The sequence below is a fragment of the Halichoeres trimaculatus genome, unplaced genomic scaffold (genome assembly GCF_033239565.1).
Source record: "Halichoeres trimaculatus isolate MK-OKI-2021-1 unplaced genomic scaffold, fHalTri1.1 fHalTri1_scaffold_19, whole genome shotgun sequence".
Taxonomy (NCBI): Eukaryota; Metazoa; Chordata; class Actinopteri; order Labriformes; family Labridae; genus Halichoeres; species Halichoeres trimaculatus.
The window spans coordinates 16,255,538-16,276,435 of NW_027437197.1; the positions used below are offsets into that span (position 1 = coordinate 16,255,538).

Below are 20,898 nucleotides of genomic sequence, written 5' to 3' on the forward strand. Positions count from 1 at the left end.
TCCCTCATTCATAGATTTATTGCACTTAATCTACACAAAGGCGACAATATGTGTGAGATTATCTTCTCTTTTAATGTGATTACTGCTGATTTGTTGCTAATGTTCGGTCATACTGAAGAATAATGCTTTTCTTGCTCTTTGTACACCCTTTTTCATCCTTTTCAGACATGTAAAAGAGAAACAGAAGAGTATGTTTCAGTCAGGGTCAGCTGTGGTTCATGTGTTTTTCTGGTGGATTATATTTTCTTGCTTTCAGGGCCCAGATGAGGACTGAGCATATCGAGATTAAGGCCGATGGATAAGCTGATCACGGCTGGACTAAGCAGGGAAGCTATTCATTATAAAACAAACAGTCTCCCATGGATATTTAATGAGAGGGATATTTATCACATCTTTTTAGAGCTGGGGTGAAAATATTTTGATCATTAACCTTTATCTGCATTGAGACCCTGACAGGTAACCACTTTGGCACCAGCCTGACAGAAACAGAGCTTTAAGCTGCTGTAAGGATACAGAAGCTATAACATCTTTTAATTACTCACATTTGACCATTAAATAGATGGAGTGGTGTTTTAATAAATGACAGGAACCCATCAGTTATGTAATATGTTAATTCATCAATTCAGAATTTAAAACTGCTTTGACCCAGTTTGAGATCTAAAAATATCCCAAACCTCCTGCTCACACATCTGATCACAAAACAGGAAATCATGAGCATTTTTTCCAAAAGATTTCACATTGAAAACAAAAATAAACTAGCATAAAGGTTAACAGGCTAATAGGTGAATAATATATATCACCTGCACACTTCTACAAAATTTTCTGAACCAAAGATTAAGGGGAAATAGTAAATTTTATCATTCTGACTCAAAACTTGTCAACTGTACTGTGAGATTTACTCAATTTTTTTTAATAAACAGAATATTTGGAGGAGTTTCCCTCTTTGCAAACAGAAGCAGCAAGACAGCATTTCATCAGATAAAAAAGGGTTTATTGTGAGAGCTAACATCGTTATATTTATGTAATATGAAGTTTGGAGTTTGAGGTAGGGTGGTTTTAAAATGGTATTCAAGTTGCTGTTAAAGCTTCAGTTGAAGACAAATCCAAATTCAAACACATTTCAAGGTATCAAAAAGCATTTTAATAGATTGAAAAATAATAATAATAATAATTTAGTTTTCCACCAGATGGAGGTATTGGGCTTTAAAAGCTGTTATCCCTATACAAAACTTGGACCAATTCATAAAAAGGATGTACCAGTAAAAGTTAAACATTAAAAAACCCTGAATTATAAATTATCAAATGAAGATGAGTAATAAGGCCAAAATTTAAGACACACCACTTTTAGAAAAAGTAGAAAGTTTCGCTTGATTTTACTCTGTGGTTAAGGCTGATCATATAGACCTGTCATAGAAATCCAACAACAGCAGATGAGTCTAAGAGGTTAAAAACAAACAATAACAGCTTTATTTAGCTTTATATTTCTCATAGTGTCTTCGTATGCTGGGTGTGAAAGATGTCTACGTTGGTCTCCTGGCACTCTCGGAGGTCATAGTCACAATAACCAACAGAGAACCGTCCCTGAAAAATAAAATGAACACCTTTTACTACCACAAATCCTCACAACGATACAAATCCTGATTGCAGAATAGACATGAAGTAAAAGACTCACTTTGGGCCTCTTGAAGTAATCGAGCCCTCTTCCTATCTTTATGATCCATCCATTATCGAATCTGTGGACGATTAGATTTGTTTAGACTACGACCATAAAAGAGTGAATAGATACTTCATACAACTGTGAGTATAACCCTGATTTTACCTGATCTCTCTATCGTGAATAGTGGAGGAATACTGCAAATCCAGAGCCACACCCCGAGCGCCGAGACTCTGTTTAATCTCTGCCAGAGCGCTGCTCTGCTGGCTGCTATCCGCCTGAGAGAGGACGACAGGAAGTAAAGCATCAGTAACATGAGAGGGCCGAAGCTGACATATTGTGTGTCCTGTTAATATGTGACCTACCTCATCCTGTGAGGTGAGGAGGTGTATCTTTTTCACTTTGCAGGATGCTTTGAGTAACATCTCACAGAAGCGTAGGAAGTTATACAACTGAAGTGAGAAGAAAGGGGAGAGGTTACTTTGTTTTTCGACACAGTTGGGCACCACACACTGATAAAGACCAAGGCTACCTGGTGCGTGTGTCGTATGTACGGGTCTTGTACCCAGACTTCTGTGAGTAAGTTGCTGATGTAGGGTTTGAAAAGAGACTCATAGCTGTGACCGGTGGCATCCTCTGCTATTTTTATCTGCTCATGGTACTTCCCATCTGAGAGGAGAGAAAACACAGAAGGAGACAGGTCACTGGAAAAGTCTGGAGTGTTTCCTAAGTCCTGGGCATACAATCCGTGGTTCCTAAGGGTTCTTTTTGAGGAAAGTCTCCACAAGAATCTGAAAAAACGATGTACCAAAATGATTAAATTATTATACATGACCAGATGATGTGTGAATGGCATTCACCTAACCTCACTCTCTCCATGCATGAGGATTTGTTTTCAATTTCAGTTTCATAAACTTTGTGTTGACTTACCTTCTTTCATCTGGTTCACATGGACTTTGATCTGCTCAGCTCTGTCCATGTAGCCTTTAATCTTGTCCCTGTAGTGTCCCCTCTTTGAGTCATCTTTAACAGCTGGTGGAATGAGAAATAAGACCAGAGTAAGATCTGGTTAATATCTTATCTTTATGGCCTTAATTTATATCTGACTGATGAAGAAAGAGACCTTTCAACGCGTCCATGAGCAGCTGGATGCCCTCCTGGTAACAGACTAGAGACTCCTGGAAGCGGCCGTTCTGGTCCAGCTCCACGGCCCGTTTCAGGACGGAGATGGCGGAGGACTCCATCCCGGACACATGGTTCTGTGTCATTGTTGCGCCTTCCCTCGTAGTTTTATCAATTTATCAGAGTAGCATGTCTCATGTCAGAGAGACCGCACGAAAAAGTGAAACTACCTAACAGACTTTACGGTTGATCGGGTGCGCCATCAAAATAATTCCCCGAGAAACAAGGAAAGGAAATGGTCGCTCCTAGAAGCAGCAGTTTGTCAGTATCTGAATTTTAAAGACGACAATAATAAATACACCAAGGTACGACACAACAAATTAAATAGAGAGGATGCATTTTTAATAATATTAAATGACACCAAATGAAAAGTAAATAAATGAATGTTCAATGCTGAAGACAGTAAACACATTGAACCAAATCACACATTTACTGTAAATGCAGGAAAATACAAATTTTCTGGACTAGTATTAACTCAGCTCTTTGTGGGGCAATAGAATATCCAATCCTGAGAGCTTGTATTGTTTTGGCACCTGGGAGGTAATGTGCACAGGAGCCCAATAGCTTGTAAAAAAAAAAAAAATAAATAAATAAATCTCCTCACAGTGAAAAGAAGATCAGAATAACCTTTACTCACCAAGCATCTTACCATAAAGTAAAAAGAAATTTTAATCCTGTTGCCAGCATCAGCATGGTTTTACATTGTCAGAGATATGATTTTGAAAAGGAAACAGGTTATTCAGGGTCTGAAAGGAGTGAATGCACACTTGGATATTTGAGACATTTTACAGCACAGTTCTGGAAATGGGTGTATCAGATTTTTGTTGCAGTACCTTGAACAGTGTAAACTCACTGAGAAAATATAAATTATTGTCATGCAACTCCAATAATTTGTAATATTAGTATTTATCTATTTTCTATTTGATCGGCACTCTGTCAGCAGGTAGCGGAAACCCAGCAATACGTTAAAAAATAAAAAATAAAAAGGAGGAAAATATCTTTTGGAACCGTATACATAAGATACGTGTCATTCCGGCAGAGTTTCTGTGTAACTCATTGACGCTTCCGGTGGGACTGTCTATGGAGGAGAGGATAAACACGTTTTATCTCTTATAGAGTTGTCGAAAAACGTTTCAGACTTACCACAGTTGTAAATATGATGTGAATATTACTTGTTATATATTTCGTTACGTTGTGTTTGTTTTTTGCTCAACACGCGGTCGTTAGGTCTGTAGCAGGTTGTAACCTTGGCGTGTATCGGTGTGAAAACATGTCAGGGTTGTGCCGCAGATTGAGCTCTTTCCCATTCAAGGTAAGAGAGTTACTTTGTAGATAGAATATGGGTATCTGCTTTTTAGTTTATGCTTTGTTACAGACTGGCCTTTTAATGTGCCTTATCACTGTTCGTTTATCAGGTCCTGTCTGAAGCCACTTTTTGGTCACCATCTCCATGGTTTGTGTCTGCACGCAGCAAAGTCACAAGAGTGAGAATCTACAACGAGGTAAAAACGAGGCAAAATACGTGCTGTACATCAGCTACATACATTTTACTTCACGCAATACAAAATTGAAGAGGAATGTATAATACTAAATACTGGGTCCGTTTAATGGGCGTGCTGAAGCCCGGATGTTTACCCACCACCCCAAAAAGATTACAGACATTTGCCCTTTAAATTCAGCAGGTAGTTTGAGAAAAATAATCTCATATTCTAAATATCAGTTTTGAATAAACTGCATTTATTCAATTTCATTATTGAAAGTTGAGCATATTCATTAACTTTTTCATCTCTCAAGGAGCTGAGCACCCCCAAAACTCCCCAAAAGTCTGATATTAAAATCGCCCGTGCTGCATTTACTTAAATTGTATTTGAAAGCGGGGGAATAAAATTGTAACACCCCTGAGGATTTGTTTCCCTTTGTGCTCTTGTGGCATCATGATTAATTTTGAAAGGTTAAAATCCATAAGGGTCCAGAGTCTTCTAACAGTGTAGAATAAGGGCTGAAAGTGTCACCTGTCCATGGTTATATTGGTGCGCCTGTATCTTCGTGAACAAAGCACCAAAGCTTTTTATCATTTGCCCCAAAGACCTTGTGTTATTCTTCACAGCTTTTTGAAGAGAGATCAAAAGAACATGAGAAATATGGTGGCGATCCAGAGAAACCTCATAAACTCCATATCGTGACACGAGTAAAAAGTGTGATGCGAAGACCGTACTGGGAGAAAGAGATAATGAAAACCTTGGGGCTTCAAAAGGTAAATTCTCTGCATGTTAAAAACTCAAATTTTTAAAGCCTTCATAAAAAAGTTGGAACAATGTATTGTACGATGTAATGGAATAATGGAAGAGAAATAAAGGAAAGTGAAGATATTCTGTGATATTCTTCCCATTTCATGTTTTCCATCTGAATCATATTTAGCTCTAGTTTTATTGTTTCCTTCATTTTGCATTCACTGTTAACACTCTCATTTCCAGGCATATGTTCCTGTGATTCACAAAAACACACCTGCAGTCAACCACAAACTGAAATTTGTCAAACACCTCGTAAGGTAAGCACTATCCACACAGAGGGGAACGTCTTTCATACTTAGGCTGAGTGTAACGTTTCCTCTCTTTGTGGTTTATTCAGGATCCAGCCACTGAAGACTCCCTATGGACTCCCTGCTGAAGAGGACATGTCGGACACCTACATCAACAGCAAGGGGGAGCTGATAGTTCGTCGTCTCCTCAAGCCGGTGGAACCCAAGGCTATTGAATCCTAGCCCCACTTTCAATCACATAATTCAGAGTGTTCATAGTTTCCTGTTATTTTTCTTTTCACATCGAGGGCGTTCTTGAAATAAGCCTGATGCATGTTTTGAGGTATCAGACTACAGACTGCAAAGGAATGAGTGGAGACGCCATCAGACTCTCAGCTCAGTGAAGTTGTTAAGCTGGACCTTTGTCACAGTGAGGATGCTTTGGAACAATGCTGTTATGCATGACATTTCAGTGTAATGAAAGAGTTTCTTTATTAAACATGATGTGTATAATTTAAACACTTTTTTAAAAATGACATCTCGCCTTCATCTTTTACTAGACAGATTTTTTTTTTCTACCAAGTAAGATCACACAGTCGTGGAGATTGTTTGATTGGCAACTGTATTCCAGACAGACAAAACATTTCATAAAGCACAGAGTTATTTGACACCTAGTGTGTCTTAGAGAGACTGTAATATAAAACATGGAGGAAGGAATTATTAAATAAGACTAATAAACTAACACTTTAGATATGAAATTAATTTGAGATATGGTGAATAAGAATCAGGAAGTCTGTAGAAATGAGTAAGTCACTGAGAAAAAGGTATGAATAAATCAAAGCGGGCCATCAGCTGGACTTCTTTACTGTGAGGTAGCCCTGAGAGAGAAAACCAGACGACTGTCACTGCTTTTCAGTCGTCATCAGAATCAGAGTCCGAGTCATATCCTCGCCCTCTGATGGTTTTCTTCTCCACCTTTGTGAACTTAGTGCCTGACCTCTGGTTCACTGTAGGAGGCTCCATCAGGTTACCGCTAAAACAGAACAAAGATTTTATTAGCATGTGACTTTAATTCTAGCTGTGATGCTTTCAAGTTGAAGGAGACAATCTGTAGCAGTCTCACCTGTAGTTGATGACATCTGCACAGCCGAGTCTCCACTCCAGCATCTCTGTTGGAAACTCGTCAGTGTTTCCCAGGTCAGTGAAACCCACCACGTAGTCTTTGGTTTTTCCATCTGTGAGCAGAGCCAAAGTAGGGATCACCTTGATCCTCAGCCTTTCTGTCAGGAAGGGTGCCTTATCCACGTTCAGTTTGATGAATTTGGTCTCAACGTGCTTCTTTGCCAGGATGGCCAAGTGTTTGTCGAGGATCTTACATCTGTGGGAGGGAGGAGAGAGGAAAGGAAGTTATTAAGTTATTTTCGTTAATTATGACTAGCTATGAGAATGTGGTGTTTTTGCACTTACCTGAAGGTTGAACTTCTGTAGAAGTGGCAGACAACATTCTTGCTCTCCTTCACCTCACCGAAAAAGTCTTTTTCACTTGGGATTTCTCTGTACTCCCCGTGGCCTTTAGACAGCCACTCCTTAAAAACACACAGCAGAACAATGAATCACAAAGAAGTAACAATAACAAACTTATTTTAAGTCCTAGGACAGTAAAACTATAAAGGCTCCTCTCTTCCAAAATAAAATCACTTGGGTGTGAAGTTAAATTCTGAAGCCCATAATATTTGGGAAGTAGACACCCAACTAGTGACACACTATCTACACACCTGCTTCTGTTTCTGGGCTTTCTTAAGTGCCTCTAATCGCCTCTCCTTCAGTCTGTCCAAATCATCTTCATCCATTTCATTCAGTTTGCTCAGCTGTGCATCCACCTTCTCCTCCACCTGCTCCAGAACCTTGGTAATGATGTCTAACGGCTGGTTCGCCATCTCCAGAGCTTGGTGTGAAACTCTTTCAGATTCTGGGGAGGTCAAGAAAACAATATATGAACACCAGCATATGCCATCAGATAACTCAAGAAAACACAATGTTGTGCTTCTATATCAACTCTTAGAAGTTATTTAGAAGCTGAAGGTCAATAAATGTTGATCTATTCTCTTACATTTTTATTTTCACGGTTGATCTTAACATCACTAATACACTACATGCATATAAGCAAAAACCGAGTAATAACATAAATACGACGGAAAGTTCAACAGCAGTGTTGATAAGCATTAGATCAGTGGCGTACATAACGAACCATTGTACAATGATCACCACTCGTAAAAGCGAGGGCGTAATGTTAAAAGCAGGATATCAACAAGTACTCGCAACCAAATCTGCCGTCCAGACAAAGCCGTAACGTCAGGACACGCCTTACTACAGCCGGTTAGTTAGCATTAGCCTAGCAACGAACACATACAGCGACTTTATAACGGATGATAAACCCAAAAGGGCCCTCTATTAGTTTCAAGTGCATTTAAGTTATACATTCCAGTTAACATAAAATACATGATGTCCGCACTTCTTTGCAGAAATCTTTCTAATATCGAGTCAACAGCGCTTGTTAGCCTGTTAGGCTATCAAGCGTTAACATAGAGGGTCGATAACACTCAATAAAGATGTAAAACACTTGATTGAGCTTAAGCCAATGTGAAGTTTTCATGGCATCGAAATAAAAATAATCTCAGTTAACTATACAGACGATAAAATACAGTTTTACCTGATGGAAATGTGATCCGGCTGTCAGTTACACTTCAATTCGTGCGCGAAACGCTTAACGATGCAGCGGATGTGACGTCAACTAGGCCTGGTGACGTCAAACCACGACCCGGAAATTCATAGATTAAAAACAATATTTTTTACTGTTAGCGCTTCAGCTTTTACAGTCACTTACTCAAGTTTTATTTACTAAACAATGTGACAAAGGATTTACTAATGTTGTGATTAAATTCATGGGCAGTTTCTCTTTTTCCTGCCTCTGAACATTTAACTAAAATAAAATAAAGAGTGAACAAACAAAATGAAATGAAACAAGTATAAAGTTAAAAAATGTGCTTAAAAGCTGTGCTAAAAGTAACAGTGATTTTAATGCAGTCCAGGGCTACAAAGTAAATATTCCAAATTAATAGCTAGATTAAAAAGTTAGGTCTTTTATTAATTGCATGTGATTTTATTGTTACTTTTAAGTATTGTTCTTACACACAGCTGTTCTTAGTCGTATTCTTTCTTCTGTAAAGCCCTTTATAATGCATGTCGAAAGACATCCTAATTTTTTCTCTTTATGAGATTTACATTAACAGCTTGTTTAAAATAACTTTGAGAACCAACCATTTCTCCCTCCGTTTAGCACTAACTTTTAAAACATGACAAAGACAAGTTCATTAATACAGAGTTTACAGTTTATTACCAAGATTTAGAAAACTTACAAACAAGTTCACAGCTTCAGGTCTTCAGGCACAAGCCAGTTTAGAGAAGTCAAGACTGGCCAATTTGAACATCTGGCCATTTCCTTCTGGACAGATACGACAGGTGAAGAGAAGCGAACATCTTGAGAGTGAGTGGAGACTTACACATTCCGGTTTACATTCATATCAACGGGTTGATTGATTTGGTTTGCATATAGGGAAACTGTAATAAACATATTTTTTAAACCACACACTTCACATAATGTTATAGTGAGATAACAAGCCAGTTAGCCAGCCAACCGCGTTAACCAAATCCTTCTTATCACCGTTAGTAAAAAGTACACAGATAAAATAATGTAGCCACAAATGTCTCCATAATATAACGTAAACATGAGGTGTCAGAGTGAAAAATCAGGTCAAGTTTCCTATAAAGATCCAGCATTATTTTCAAGGTGAAACTGTTTTTAGTAAAACGCTTGAAATTTCTGCAGAAACATGATAGGCAGTATGAAACATGACATGATCATGAAGGACATCTTGCTTGTTAGAGAAAATAAAAATGCATAGGCTACTTATTGATTGCCTGTCAACATCCTCATGAGTCAGAGTGCTACTGAAAATCAACAGTTAACCTCACATGAAGTGCTTTGGCAGCTCTGATGTCCATGTTGGAACACTTACATACGGTGAAAGAGTGAGATTTACAATTTAAAGACAGTTACTAAGATTTCACTACATGTAAACAATACAAGAGGAAACCCCTCCACAAACATCTTTTCCTTTAAAACTTTGAACGCTCATCTTTAAAAACAGTATTTACACACTTTAATAACAGAGTTTGGCACTTTTTTTGCAAAGGGATAATAAAAAACACTACTGTCTGCAGCAGACTATCTTCTGTTTGCTTTTTGGTGACACAGTAGTTGTCGATTTGTCACAGGTCGGTCCAAACGGTACGAAGCACCAAAGAAAATACTGATGAGGCTGTTAGATGTCTACAATTTCTGGGATTATTAATCGAAGCCTAAGGAGTGCTGCAAAACTGAATGATTCTTACATATTTGCATTGAATACAATGGTTGTGTTATCAGGAAATAGTTCAAACCTAACCAATTTACTGCATAAAAGAAGAAAAAAATAAAACTCTTGTAGCACTATTCTAACTTTAGGAACACATAAGGGTCAACTGCTCAACTGAGGGGAAAAATACAACAAGGGTTAAAAAATATTAAATCTTAGGAACTCGTCTTGGATAAAATGTTTTAGAAATGATCAAGCTGTTTTTAGGAAAGAACTTCAACTGAAAATTGTGAATTTGCAAAAAAGTGCTACAACTTTCACCGTTCTGGGTGGATTCTGTGAGGAATTTCCTGACTTTAGTCAGCGTAGCTCGTCCTTTAGAAAAAAGTTATATAAAGAGGTCACTGCACTTATAAAATTCAAACACTATCATGGCTCCTGTAACACTTTCTCATACTGCAAGTTTGAAGGAAGTCAGTTTGTTGACCACTGAGCATGTTCTGGCAGTTTTTTGCAGAGTTGAAAGTAAGAGTCATCTTTGACTTCAGGGAATCTCATAAAAGTAGGAAAATGTTGTGATGGTAGCACACAGTGAGATCAGTCCTCCCTCCATCTTTATGATACCTTCAAGGTGCTCCCGTAGGCCTGCTGCACAACCACCTGCACGTTGTCCAGTATGAAGTCAAACGCCATGCTCCAAACTGACTCCACAGATTGCTGCATGATCCTGCAGATGGAAAATCAGAAGTCAGCAAAGGGAGAAAAGAAAAACAAGGGATGGAGGAGGGTGATCTGTGCAAAACTGACCTTTTCATGTATTTTATAATCAGATCCAACCTCTCCAGATCTTTATCCTCGATCAGATCAGTGCAGTACTTCACCACCTGCAGGATGTCCTCCTCCATAGGTTCTAGCAAAAACAAAGGATGGGGTTACAATAAAGAAATAATAATCACAGACTATGAAACAAGTACAGGTGATTTTTGACGGCTGTTTTCACAGCTGTCGGTGCTCTCAGCTGTATACCTGTGATGGTGGTGACCCACTCCCGCAGTAGTGTTTTAATGTCAGTCAGGTCGCAGGCTCCAGCCAAGGCTGGAGCAGGGCGTGGGATAAACTTACAGAGAGACTCTGGGATGTTGGCTTTAGAAGCTGAGGAGGATGGACAGGTTTCAGTCTGCGGAGAGAAGTATATCAAAGTTAGTTCAGCTTAAAGCAACTTATTGAATGTTCTGTAAGGAGTAAGCTGTCTGTTGGCTCACCTTTACGATGCTCGCTGTCTCACGTGATTTTACAGGAAGTGGTAAAGTCTTGGCTGGGCTGTTGATCATGGGACGCTTCTTCAGAGGAGACGGACCCTTTTTTACCGGGCTCACTGCGTTTTTCCTCTTATAGCGTCGTTTTACACGACCAATTCCAACTCCTGACTGTTTGAGCTGCAGCAGTGGATTCCTCTGCTCCACAGCTGAAAAGACAAGGAGTATCATGCAGTTAAGACAATACACACTCTGAGATTAAGACACAGTAGAAATGAAACTTGTGTCTTCAGTCACCTGGAAGTGTTGACATCTTTGCCTGTGGCTGGATGTTTGTAACACGGTTGTAGGCTGACTTCAGTTCCTCTTGAAGCTCTTTGGGAAGAGCAGCAAAAACATCTGGATCAACCTGCAGAGAAGAATGGAAGAGTGTTTACATTCTGGCCCATAAAACTGGAGAAACACTTGGATGAAAACGTAATCTCAATCTCGTGTTTCTATACCTGTGAAAAATTTGGTAGCTCCAGAACAATTCCTGCACCATCTGGCTGATTTGGAATCTGCAGGAGCAGTGTGCCGACTGGAGGAGAGTACAACGCAGAGACTGACACAGGGGGAAGAGGAGGGGAGGCCGGACCGGACTTCATGGAGGGAGGCTGGGGAGGACAGGTCTGTGGACCTGGAGACTGATGGTTAGTAGGCCTCCCATCTCGATTTGTCCACGACTGCTCCACTTGTTCTCTGAGCTCTGCAGGTAAAGCCTCCAACACGGAACGATCCACCTGGGAAATCAAAAAATGAAAGTTGGATAAGAATCGTGTTTTTTAGCTATCATCGTCTCATTTTGAAAGGGTTGTGCTTCCTCACCTGTGAAGGGGAGGGGACTTCAATGCTGAAGTTAAGACGAGTTCGAGGATGTTTAGGGGTCTGTCTGCATGCCTGCTGGTCTCTGCTGGTCCCTGGCACCGGCTCAGCAGGGAGCAGAGGAAAAGGAGAGGTGTTGCTAGATGGAGCAGAGGCTGAGGAAGTCTTTTCCTGATGTCTGTTGTTGTCTGCAGCATCTGTAAAAAAAAAAACATTGAGCTCAGCTGATTTCAAAGACATCACTTAAGAGAGGCACATGGAGAATAAAGACAGACCACAAACCTCTGGTTCTGGATTTTGCACTTGATCCTTTGAGCATGTCTTTGATGGAGCGAGTCCTGGTGCTGCTTGTGTCCTGAGTGACAGAGCTTCCTTCCAGAAGCTGAACCATGATGCCGATTCCCCTCAGGTCCTCAACCTGGAGCTTCATGCCGTGAAACAGCTTGATGACTGCAGCAGCGATCAGCTCTCCGCTGTCAGTGGACTGAGCAAGCATCACAGTTCTGACAGTGCGGGACAAAAGAGAGTAAAATTGGTAAACCGGGAATAATTTGTCTCTTGAAACAAACAGCAGGATAACTGCCTTTGTCTTACTTGGCGAGGTTATCACAGATGCCATGACCGCCATATTTTGCAGATTCCAGTGGGGCTCCGACTTTGCGAACCATGACTTTGAGAGTGACTCTGCGACCCCTCAGCCCAGCTTCCTGTAAACGCTTCTGCACCTCCATGGACAAGTTAGTGAGGAAACACTCAGCCTCGTCAACCTGAGCAGAGAACAAGGAGGGCGAGAGGTTAAACAGAGATGGAGAGGAAAGGAGAGAAGAGGCTGAGGAGGAGAAAGGCATTTGAGGCAACCTTTGTAAAGCGAATATTGTAGTTCATCTCAGCGGAGACTGACTTCCTTTCCTTCTCATAGCGGACCGGTCTGTCGTCCAGCCCCCTACAGAAACGAAACAGGGTCTGTCCAGTCCGAGGGCCAAATTTCTTTTGCAGCTGAGACAGAGACACCTGCTGGAGGTCACCACATGTCCTCACACCCATAGCAGCCAGCTTTCTGCCCATGACAGGCCCAACACCTACAAAACAAGGACAGAAATTCACCACAAGAGAAACATACTGATGATCAGCTGATCAGACCAGCAGGTGGTGCTATATCTACCTGGTAAGCTGGTCACTGGCAGATCTCTTATAAAATCATCCACTTCTTCACTCTTTAAGAAGAATTGACCTTCAGGCTTTGCTTTGCGAGTCGCCAGCCGAGCTAACAGGATGTTGCAGCCTGAACAGACGAGCAGCTGATTTTAGTTTGCAAAATAGAAACACAGGATTTATCTTTGATATGGCGTGACATAAACTCACCCATTCCCACAGAAGCACTGCATCCTGTTTTCTCCTTGATGTCTGCTCGAATCGCTTTGGCAAGGTCCTCTGCTGCGATGCCCAGCTCAGCCAGCAGCGCAGATGCATCAACCAGCAACTCATCACAGCTCAGAGCCTCGATGTCATGAGTGTAACTGGAGTGTGTAAAGGAAGAAGGTGAGCTTTGATTCATTTTGTATTAGAACTGAATGTGGAAATGAGCAGTAAGTTCTTCTTACCCTGCAAGAGTTTCATACATGGTGAAAGCCACCTCTTTGTAGGCCTCAAAATCATACGGGACAGACACCAGCGAGGGACACAGCTGCTTAGCTTTGCCAAAAAACATCCCGTTCCTCACGCCTGCCTGCCTGTGAGAGACGACATAAATATGGACGTTGTAGTTAGTACAAAATCCCTTTTTTTACAACAGAATTAAAAATATTTCCTTTATTGTACCTTGCTTCATAACTGCAGGATGCAATCTCTGCCATCGAGAGCGCAGCAGCATCCTGGTTCACTCCATTAGCATGTGACTCTGGACTTTCCTGTGAGGGAGTTCTGTACAGGTCCTCGTCTGCACCTTTGAAAAGACAAAACAAGGATGCACTTAGTCCAGGATGTTGGGTAAAAAGTAACAGGGTTTCACAGGAGCTGCCTCAGTGATCTCACCAGGTTGGGGATTGGTATACTTCCTCTGGTAGTACTGCAGCTCCACCTGAGGGTTGGCCCCGGGTCTCTGAGGCACTCTGAGCTGTCCACGGTTACTGGTCACAGCTACAGGCTTCCCTGTGTGGAGAAAAAAACCCTCAACCAGGAGCTCTGACAGTTTGAAGACTATTCTCTGGACAGTTAAATGTTTTACTTGCAGAGAATAAATTAAACCGATAAAAGAAGGCTTTACCTTTGAGCTCGGGTCGATGTCGGATCCCCACGGACACAAAAAAACAGTCCATGTCCACATGAAAAATACAAGACTTCACACTTGTGGATGCTGACGAACCTGACCACAAAATAAATGCAGAGAAAATGATTGGAGGAAAGAACTTGACAAGTACTCAGGGATCATTGCAGACTTGTTTTGAGACATGACTCCTCTGTTCCTACCTTGACGGTCAGCCAAGCGCTGCCCCAAAGATTTCCTCAGTCGGTCTTTACCCGGGAAGGAGGTGCCTCCTGCTGTTTTCCGTTTACTGTGCAGCTCATTGACGTACTCTGAGAAGCCTGACCTCCACGTAGAGATCTGGTGTAAACGTGAGTGAGAGTAGAACTCAGAAATCAAGCCGCTGGTCTGTGCCAGCAGCTGTGTTGAAGACTTAGACGATGATGATGACTTCTCAGAGGGAGGATCTGGTTTGGCCAACATGTTGGTTGTGTTCAGTGAGGTGGGATTGGATGAAAAGGCATTGTGGTGACTTCCATTCAGTCGAAGTGAAGAATGTGGAAAGGATGCAGATGATTTGGGAGTCTCCTCAGACTTTGACTCAACTTCACAGGATGCCTGATGCTGCTTCGGGTGTTTGTGAGTGTTTGCTTCTCGCTGATCTGCAGGAGGAGGTTTGGATCCCTCATCATCTTCCAGCGTGGATTCCTCCATAAGATCAAAAGAATAGTCAGATCGCTTAGGAGGACTGTGGGGAAACTCATAGGGGTCAGGCTTGGCCTGAAGCTGTCCTGAAGAAGTTGCGGCTCCGTATTCAGGCAGCTTCATGTCAACAGAGGTTGGATCTGTATCAGGGGACAGGTCCTCTGGCTTTAAGGCACCGTTTTGGAGGTGAGTGTGTCCGTTAGTCAGGGCTGGGGTTTTCACCACCTGCTGGAGAGGATCTTCTTTTCCACACTCTTGCATTTCATTCACTTTTGAATGGCTCAGTGAGGTCTGCAGTGATCCATTTCTGCAGGTTAAAGAGACAAAGAAGAGACACGTCAATTAATTCAAATAGCCATGAAATAAAGGAGTAAAAACAGCTAAAGCGCTTTCTAATACTCACATTCTGACCTCCCCTTCTTTGCTGCGTGGAGCACTGTTGCATGAAGAGTTAATCTGAGGTTGTGGTTGACCGGCTCTCTGGAGCTGGAGATCAGGATGAGGTGTTTGAAGAGACGTCTGTGGGGGTTTCTGTGGGTGTAAAGGGCTTTTGTGCCTGGAGTCTGCACTGAGGTGGCTGGGTGCTAAGTGTTTGGGGTTAAAGGAGCGAGCTGCAGAGCTCTGCTGGATGGACTGAGGTTGGATGTTGCCTTGGTGAAGTCGACTGGTGCCAGGGTCTGGAATCGGGTTATTTTGGCAGCTGGATGGTTTCTCGTTGTGGAGAGCAGAGTGCTGAAAGCTGCGCTGTGGCGGGTGAAGCTTTTGATGGCTCAGCTGTCGGCTGGGTCCGGGGATCTCTGAGGTCTGGCGCGAAATCATGCCAGGGAAGAGTGGGCCTTTCTGTTTTGTGTACAGCTGGTACTGCAGGTAAGGCAGGAGACGCCCGGCCTTGATACTGTCAAATCAAAAAAGAGCAGGTTGGTAGGTAGAGTCAGATAATACAGTGGAAGACGACAGATGCTAAAGTGTTGCTACGTCTTCCCCATCTCTCTCAGACAGACCTGTCAGTGATCCACTCTGGTCTGATGATCTTCTCCCCCTTCAGCTCTTGGATTTTGCTGTTTGGCAGGTTATTGGCGATGATGTGGGTGGTCTTGGAGCGGGAGTAGTAGACGTGGAACTGTCCTCCGTGCAGCATCATCAGTCTGCGCAGCTCATCTGCACTGGGGTCTTACCACACAGGTGTCTTTGTTTTAATCTTGCAATTCACCATCTTGCAGTAACATTCAGTAACAGAGCATCACATTACCTGTGTATCCGTTGACATAGATCGCTACTCCACTGAAGATGTTGGTGCATGAGCCTTCCTTCTGTTTTTCTCTGGGGGCATCAAGTCTAAACTGCTCCTCCAGCTTAGAAACTTTGGCGGCCATGTAGCCGCCCTGCAAGAGAGAAAGAGAACAGTGGCAGTCAGAGGTAGACTAATCATTCACAATGATAACAAGTCTGCATGGAGGATTTTATGGACGCAGATTTCAAACACATGCTATTCATGCCTTGAAAGTATTGTTCCTTATCAAAGCTGCTCTGAGAATTGAAAATCACAACTCATCCTGACAAATTTTCATACGGAAAAAAGGAATCAAAGGGATAAATTAATGTGTAAACGATTATTTTAAAAAATATATATATAACATACAGGCTATAAAATCCTAAGACTAGTGCAATAATTTCTGCCATTCCTGTTGACTTTGATGACATGATGAATGCTCACCCTTTCAGCCCAACCATTGTCATCACTGGCATTGGCTCTCTTCTTCATCCACCCATCTCGACTCATACTGAGCTGCCTGAACACACAAGAAAAGATATTTATCATTATGATTCAGGGGCTCCAAACTCTGGGGTTGTTGGAGCCATTTAACCTGTTTTTGTTTTTGTCAACTGCACAATCACCACAAGGGGCTCTTTAGGTAAACTGGGTGGGTAAAGGCTACAAAAAGGGCACAGGTGAAGCAGAAGTTGAGAGCACATGTTTCTTACCCCTTGTCACAGACACCACTGCCACCCATAAAGTAAGTCTCCTGTACATGATTGGTTTTTTTTAATCAATAAATGTGAAGAAATAATTCAACAATAATCTCAGATTGGACTCTTTCAGAGGTCTCTTTTCATAATGGGACTATTTAATCCTTATTAGATGTGCTGTTTTCTGAAAATCTTACAAAAAGGAGCTACAAAAAGTCATTCAACCTGTTATGTGGTCATTTTTCATTGTAAGCATGACGGTTTATCTGAATATTTTCAACATTAAATACCTTAAATATCATGTTAGCTCATTTACAAGCGCTCATAAACCTCATATTCATATTATATAGGTTTATAATGATAGTAATTGTTGTTATTATGGGTGTTAATTTTCGTGTTATAATTCGCAAATTTAGATTGTTCTAGTGGAGGCTTCAAATAACCTTTCAGTTTTCTTGTTCCTTCTTTTCTCTGTCTCCCTTGTGCGTTCAATCGTGCATAACCAAAACATTACAGGAAAACATTCACACATGAGTTCAGCACACTAGCTTTTCATGCATGTAAACCGCGCTCCGTGCGTAGTCAAACACAGCTGCAGTGAAAAATTTTAGAAAGGTGTGTTTTAGTGACTTTAAAAGCAGGTGTTTTAGAACCTAGAGCATTTTCTAACACCTCATACATCTGGTTGTTGTGTTGTGCTTTCATAACAGTGGCTTCATGTCAGGAGCCTCGTGTCCAGGGGCATGCCCGGACAGGACCTCCTCCTTCACTGACAGTCAGGTAGGTTACCACGGAGCCCCATGTGGCTCCAAGAATTATCATGTAAGCGGCTAACATTAGTACAGCATTTGTAATCGATAAATGTGTGGTTCATCATGTAGGTCCCTGCGCCATGACACGACAGTAACATCATGTCAGTTCAGGCAAAGAGAGAAATACCATTTTAAGTGGGGCTTGGACTCGTTTGCACTGCCTGGAAAAATTAGCCTCTAAACAATAGAGAAGCTAAACGACAATGTAACTACAGTATTCTGTTAATCACGACTGTAAACAACTAAATCCCCGAGTAAATGCCCGTTAAAGAAGTCACTTGCTTTTTACCTTTTATCCTGTCAGACTGTTTTTAGCCTCACACTTCTCTCTGCAGATTCAGCCCAGCACAAACGCTGTGTGCGCTTTGATTACGAAGAGGGACAAAAACCAAAGCGTGATATAAAAAAAAAAATCCTCAAACAGTTAGTTCTCCTTCTCGGTATTGGCTGTATTCCTCCCAGAAGTCTTTAAGGTGAACTCAGGTCCTTTTATTTTGTCATGTTGCCACGCCATGTCTCCTGAACGTTTTCGTTTACCCTCCCAGTTCTTCTGCTCTCCATTTCTACCGCCTGCTCGCTTTGCTTTCCCTTTCCTCACAGAGAGGCAAGCCTCGCGCCACTAACACTGTACTTCCGGAAAATAATTTCAAAATAAAACCGATGGAATCTTAACATTAAGAACTCTACGAAAATATTCTTGAAGCGAGCAGCAACTAATATTTTTTGTCATCAACAGACATCTTATAGCCTTCTAATCAGGGGTGGAGACTGGACTTTTCTTTAGATGGCTAATCTGGGACGCTTAATTTCCAATGGTATGTAAAGTCTGTCCGAACTCACACAAATAAAAATATACATAATTCACCTGTCTTTATAATCCAAACCACTATGGGTTACATGCTTTGATATAATACATGTTTTTAATCTTAATTTTTAAAGAATATGATCGTATTTTAAGGAACGTTTCATATTTTGAAGCATGAACTGTTTTGTTTTCTTAATGTATTGTTTGGAACTTCCGGTTTTTGCAGCTTCTCTTCGCTAACTTGACCAAGCTTATCCCGGCTTCTTGTTTTTAGCTTTAAGTTGTGCTGTAGTGCTGCCGCTATGCGGTCAACTGAGTACATGTCACCTCAAATGACTGTATGAAAGCTCTGTGTAGTTTTAACCACCCACTCTATTACTTTCACGTAGATTTATGCACTTGGCTCGACGTGCTTAAGAGGAAACCGTTTGCGTACGCTGGTAGAAGGATTCGTAAGCTGCTGCGCTCTTGTTGTTAATTTCTCTTTAGAAACTGAATCTTGGGCTTTTTTTCAACCAAGAGGCTGGTGTGTGGTTCCATACTGCTCACACCTCCCGTTTTTCCTGCAGTAGACAGTCGATAAAGAGCAGTCCGTCTGGTTTCTTATCCGTGTCTGTGGGAGCGGATGTCCTCAGACGGCCTGGCACACGGGCACTCACGGCCGTGACGCAGAGGCACGTGTAGGTTGAACGAGCCAGACGCGTAAAGGCGAGCAGAGACCACGGTGCGCTCGAAGAGACAATAACAACCCGTACAGTCCAGAATTATACGGATTAAATGAGGTTGTCGCGCTTTGAGAACGGACTGAAACTATAAAACAGTGAATTAAAGGCAGACAGAACAGCCTGTGTGCCAAAAACGTTCAACCTTGTATGAAAGTATCTGTTAAGGCTGTGGTCTGTTAGACTTCAAGCATCATTTAGGCAGGAAAGGGTAAGTATCTTAAGAAGAAGATTCTGATAATAAAAGTAGGTCAAAGAAAGTGAAATGTGTGTAGTCTGACGCTGAATTACTTTGCGACAGACCTAATTTCACAGAGCATAAAAAGGGGATGCTATTGACCCGAGGCTCGTCGTGTCCCGAGGAGCCCCCTTATTGGTTGCTCGCTGTTACTATGGTACCAGACATCGGATGCTGAAGTTTCATACAGCGGCTTCTGTGTTGATGCAGCAGGAAGTAGTGTCAGCGACGAAGCATCAGGGAGGGATGGATGTATGCAAAAGGGGAGAGATTTCTGCAGAATTGGACTGAATAATGAGTCTGACTCACACAACGTCTCTCACGTCTGTCTCTGTAGAGTGTTAGTGTGCGTCAGCCAAGGCGAGATATAGAGGGAGAGCATCCTTGACAACGTGATTAAAATGAGACGAATAATTCCTACTGAACAATAAGTAAATATATGGTTCGTCTTTTGTGGGTGGAGAAAGCTGAATTGTGTAATAAAGAGATCTGCAGAGGACATGAGGAGCATTCTGTAGGCAAACCCTGGCACCGTTGTAACATTGGATATTAATTTGCTGCCATCTAGTGGATGAACTTGGACTCATGAGATGGGAGTTTGCTGCCCCGGTGTGAACCCACTGCAAGATATTGATGACCCAACATGACTTTCAGTTTGCAAGATAGATGAAAATTTACTTAGTGTGCCCAGCAAATTGGGTCGTAGAGGCCGATTGAATAACATTATTTTCCCTGTTTTGAGAAGTCTAGATATCAAAGAAGCATCCAAATTTCTCTATCTAATTTTGATAAAGTGGAGGTTTTGTTGGAATATTTAAAGCAATTGTAAAAAGAGGAAAACTATAAACTGTCCTAAGAAATATACAGCTAAGTAGCCATCATCCAGTTAGTTTTTAGTTGTAGCCAGTTAAAAAAAGGCTTCACATGAATAACTAGAAAAGCACTCAGAGAGCACAGACCTCTGCCAAGCATATTGTGATTGTCATGCAACACTTTAGTCCTACTTTAATGTTATACTCCCTTTCAGCAGACTGTCTGCTACAATTTGGTGTTAGTTGCAGGTTTGCACAATAATTTGTTACCTGTCAGTGTTGAAAATTATGATGACCCAGTACAAATTTCATACTCCAGATCTTAGTATCCAGAATATTGCTAGGATCTTGATTGTACTTTTACATCTGTCAGAAATTATGGTGACCTTGTCTTGTATTGTTTTGCAAAGCAATCCGACCATTTAACGTGGAGTTATATACATATGGTGAAAACAGCCCTATCTAACAATGATAAAGAATCCTGGATCCAGCCGGTGATCTGGATCACCTCCAAAATTTTGATCACTTCTTTCTTATCCTGTTTGGAACATTTCCTGAAAGTTTTATCAAGATCTGTTTGTTACTTTTGAGTTAGACAAACAAACTGACAAACTCTTCTAAAAACATAACCTCCTTGGCGGAGGTAATAATCCTTCAAATGAGGCTCAAACGAATATAGATAAAGTAAAATCTATGTTACACATG

General features: G+C 41.4%; 4 protein-coding genes across 4 annotated transcripts; 1 reads left to right on the forward strand and 3 right to left on the reverse strand.

Annotated features, from left to right (window-relative positions):
- Positions 1–980: 980 nt before the first annotated feature.
- On the reverse strand, positions 981–3,063 carry mitd1 (MIT, microtubule interacting and transport, domain containing 1). The gene is made up of 7 exons (XM_074694958.1): positions 2,778–3,063; positions 2,585–2,686; positions 2,187–2,323; positions 2,020–2,106; positions 1,820–1,932; positions 1,673–1,733; positions 981–1,581 (listed from the first exon to the last, which is right to left on the reverse strand). The coding sequence occupies exons 1-7, from the start codon at positions 2,920–2,922 to the stop codon at positions 1,486–1,488; spliced, it is 741 nt and encodes a 246-aa protein (XP_074551059.1). The 5' UTR covers positions 2,923–3,063; the 3' UTR covers positions 981–1,485.
- Positions 3,064–3,880: 817 nt separating this feature from the next.
- Positions 3,881–5,890, forward strand: mrpl30 (mitochondrial ribosomal protein L30). Its single transcript, XM_074694960.1, has 5 exons — positions 3,881–4,148; positions 4,252–4,338; positions 4,944–5,090; positions 5,311–5,384; positions 5,465–5,890. The coding sequence occupies exons 1-5, from the start codon at positions 4,107–4,109 to the stop codon at positions 5,595–5,597; spliced, it is 483 nt and encodes a 160-aa protein (XP_074551061.1). The 5' UTR covers positions 3,881–4,106; the 3' UTR covers positions 5,598–5,890.
- Positions 5,891–8,167, reverse strand: txndc9 (thioredoxin domain containing 9). Its single transcript, XM_074694959.1, has 5 exons — positions 8,065–8,167; positions 7,130–7,323; positions 6,822–6,940; positions 6,478–6,732; positions 5,891–6,387 (listed from the first exon to the last, which is right to left on the reverse strand). Exons 2-5 carry the CDS (start codon positions 7,289–7,291, stop codon positions 6,267–6,269), a joined length of 657 nt encoding a protein of 218 aa, XP_074551060.1. The 5' UTR covers positions 7,292–7,323; positions 8,065–8,167; the 3' UTR covers positions 5,891–6,266.
- A 571-nt stretch (positions 8,168–8,738) lies between these two features.
- Positions 8,739–18,223, reverse strand: rev1 (REV1 DNA directed polymerase). Its single transcript, XM_074695010.1, has 22 exons — positions 17,906–18,223; positions 16,551–16,626; positions 16,086–16,218; positions 15,838–16,006; positions 15,240–15,731; positions 14,356–15,143; positions 14,153–14,251; positions 13,921–14,037; positions 13,708–13,831; positions 13,491–13,619; positions 13,252–13,406; positions 13,052–13,171; positions 12,748–12,968; positions 12,484–12,656; positions 12,172–12,392; positions 11,893–12,086; positions 11,529–11,807; positions 11,323–11,434; positions 11,032–11,234; positions 10,796–10,946; positions 10,577–10,679; positions 8,739–10,496 (listed from the first exon to the last, which is right to left on the reverse strand). The coding sequence occupies exons 2-22, from the start codon at positions 16,614–16,616 to the stop codon at positions 10,385–10,387; spliced, it is 4,161 nt and encodes a 1,386-aa protein (XP_074551111.1). The 5' UTR covers positions 16,617–16,626; positions 17,906–18,223; the 3' UTR covers positions 8,739–10,384.
- Between the last annotated feature and the right edge of the window lie 2,675 nt (positions 18,224–20,898).